Source organism: Rutidosis leptorrhynchoides, chromosome 7 (genome assembly GCF_046630445.1).
Source record: "Rutidosis leptorrhynchoides isolate AG116_Rl617_1_P2 chromosome 7, CSIRO_AGI_Rlap_v1, whole genome shotgun sequence".
NCBI lineage: Eukaryota > Viridiplantae > Streptophyta > Magnoliopsida > Asterales > Asteraceae > Rutidosis > Rutidosis leptorrhynchoides.
In genome coordinates this window covers 244880000-244882777 of record NC_092339.1, presented here as the reverse complement: position 1 = coordinate 244882777, position 2778 = coordinate 244880000, and the positions used below count along the sequence as shown (strand labels likewise).

The window sequence follows — 2778 nt, the reverse complement described above, 5'->3', positions numbered from 1 at the left end:
TAAACTATAGTTATTTCTTATTCAATAGAAATTTAAAATTATATGTATTATGTTGTGCGAACAGGTACAAATGCCTGTATATTTTGTTAGTAAAGCTTCAACAGGAAGCGAATTAAATTACCCTGCGATCGAAAAACTAGTTTATGCGCTCGTGCATACGGCCAGACGCTTAAAGAGATATTTTCAAGCGCATCCAATAATGGTCTTAACAGACCAACCAATAAACTAGGTATGGCAAAAAAACAAAATATTGTCAAAAGCTTAAAACTGCTTGAAAAGTTCTTGCAAATTTATATTCGTTGAAAATTGTTGAGAAGATGCTATACAAACCAGAACATTCTGGTCGCATGGCCAAATGGACTATTGAATTAGGTGAGCACGAGATAAGCTTCTCACCAAGAAGAGCGGTAAAAGGGCAAGTCCTAGCAGATTATCTGGCTGAAATAGCCGGAGACATCGAAATCTCGCATGAATCAAAAGAAATACCACATTCGCCCAAACAGCTGTGGGAAATGCACACAGATGGGGCTTGTGGTCCGGAAGGCACAGGGGTAGGAATAATCCTGAAAAGTCCAGAAGGAGAGGAATATACCTTTGTGCTACGCTTTAGCTTCCTTGTAACAAATAATGAAGCTGAGTATGAAGCATTATTATCTGGAATGCGAGTAGCAAAATACTTGGAGGTAAAAGAGTTTTCAGTATATGTTGATTCACAGCTAGTTGCAAATCAATTCAAAGGGATATTCGAAGCACATGATGAATCAATGCAAAAGTATCTAAAACTTGTGCAAGAACTTACGGTATACTTCGATATATTCCAGATAATGCAGGTTTCAAGAACATTGAATAAAAAGGCGGATGCGCTCAGTAAGCTGGCTGCCTTACCATTCAGCCACTTCAAAAAAGAAATTTGGGTCGAGGAAGTGAAAGTTAAATCCATTGATACAAACGGTGTATCTGCCGCAGTCGAAGAAGATGAGCCAGGTTGGATGACACCGATACTGGAATTTTTGAACACTGGTACAGTGCCAATAGATTCAACAGAGGCGAGAAAAATTAAAATGAAATCACCATTGTATTTCCTAGACAAAGGCATTCTATACAGAAAGTCTTTTTTGGGACCTCATTTGCGGTGTCTTAATCCAACTCAAGCAGAATCAATTATATGAGAAGTGCACGAAGGGATGCGCGCTTTGCATTCAGGGCACAAGACAGTTGCATCGAAAAATAATGCGGCTTGGATACTATTGGCCGTCAATGTACAGAGATGCCGCGGAGGTAATACGCAAATATCGGTCATGTTAGCTGCATGCACCGGTAAGCAAAGCTCCGCGACATCCAATGATACCAGTCGCGTCTCCATGGCCATTCTGTAAATGGGCAATTGATATAGTGGGACCATTCCCCATAGGACCAGGAGGGGTAAAGTTTTTGGTTGTGGCCATCGATTATTTTACAAAGTGGGTAGAAGCCAAACCGCTCAAAACCATTTCTGGCAAACAAATCTGAAATTTTGTATGGAAAAACATCGTCTGCCAGTTTGGAATACCAAATGAAATAGTAAGTGACAACAGTACACAATTTGAAGGTAACCCATTCCGCGATTTGTGCCAAGAGCTAAATATAAAGCAAACGTTCACATCAGTTGAACACCCCCAGGCAAACGGCCAGTGTGAAGTAACAAACTGATATATCGTGTTAGGTATCAAAGCAAGACTTGGGTTGTGCCGAAGGGGTTACCTTCAAAAGGCGAGACTAACGAAACACCTTTCAGTTTGGTGTATGGGTCTGAGGCTGTAATAACTGTGAAAATAAATGTGCCAACCATGTGCAAAGCTTCCTTCAATGAAAGTAGCAATAGTGTAGAACTGCGCAAAAATCTAAATTTGGTTGAAGAGCGCAGGGAAATGGCGGCAATAAAAGAAGTAATCAACAAGCAAAGAATCGCAAGCTACTATAACAAGCGCGTACAACCATTATCTTTCCAATTGGATGATTTGGTATGGCGAAAAAATGAAGCAAGCAGAGCGGAGGACACTGGTAAACTTGGTCCTAAATGGGAAGGACCATACAAGGCTATTGTTGTAAGCGATACAGGGGCGTATCGGCTAGCGAGTTTAGATGGAAAAGCAATAAAGCGCACCTGGCATGCGCAAACACTTAAGTGGTGCTACATATAAAAAACAACAAAGGGACTGATCACCCCAAAGCAGCTGTTTAAAATTTTTTATAATGTAATTTTACATTTTCCATTGTAAACATGACAACTAAGTCTTGATCAAAAGAGGTTTTGAATAAATTGAATCATTCAGTTTAAGCCAATAACTTGTGTATTTTTACATTTGTTGATTACATGCCCCTAGGATGCATAGGGACACACTTCGAGTCTCAAGTGGCATAGTTTAGTTTGGTTACTAATAATATTTTTAATGGTGACAGTAGTAAACATTGGATTGTTCAAATGCTTGTACACCACGCAAGACGGAGACTTGCACAGTCTAGACTATAAAATACAAGTTTGGTTTACTTGTTAAAAATAACCTGGACATTGGCGTGTCTGGAAGACTCTTGAATATAGACATTGGTTTGTCTATAATACGGATAAATTACATTGGATTGTATATGCGTAAACACTTATAAATTTTTAATTTTTTTATAGAAGTCTTGAGTATAAATTATAAGCATTGGTATACTTACTTTGTGTATAACATTGGATTGTTAGCACAAGAATAAAAAGATCAGGAAATGATTGAGGGGTCGCTCCCGTCATGAAGTCAT

General features: G+C 38.9%; 1 protein-coding gene across 1 annotated transcript; it reads left to right on the top strand.

Moving 5' to 3' along the window:
* Positions 1–347: 347 nt before the first annotated feature.
* LOC139859933 (uncharacterized) lies at positions 348–2180 on the top strand. Its single transcript, XM_071848710.1, has 2 exons — positions 348–1075; positions 1703–2180. The coding sequence occupies exons 1-2, from the start codon at positions 348–350 to the stop codon at positions 2178–2180; spliced, it is 1206 nt and encodes a 401-aa protein (XP_071704811.1).
* Positions 2181–2778: the final 598 nt, after the last annotated feature.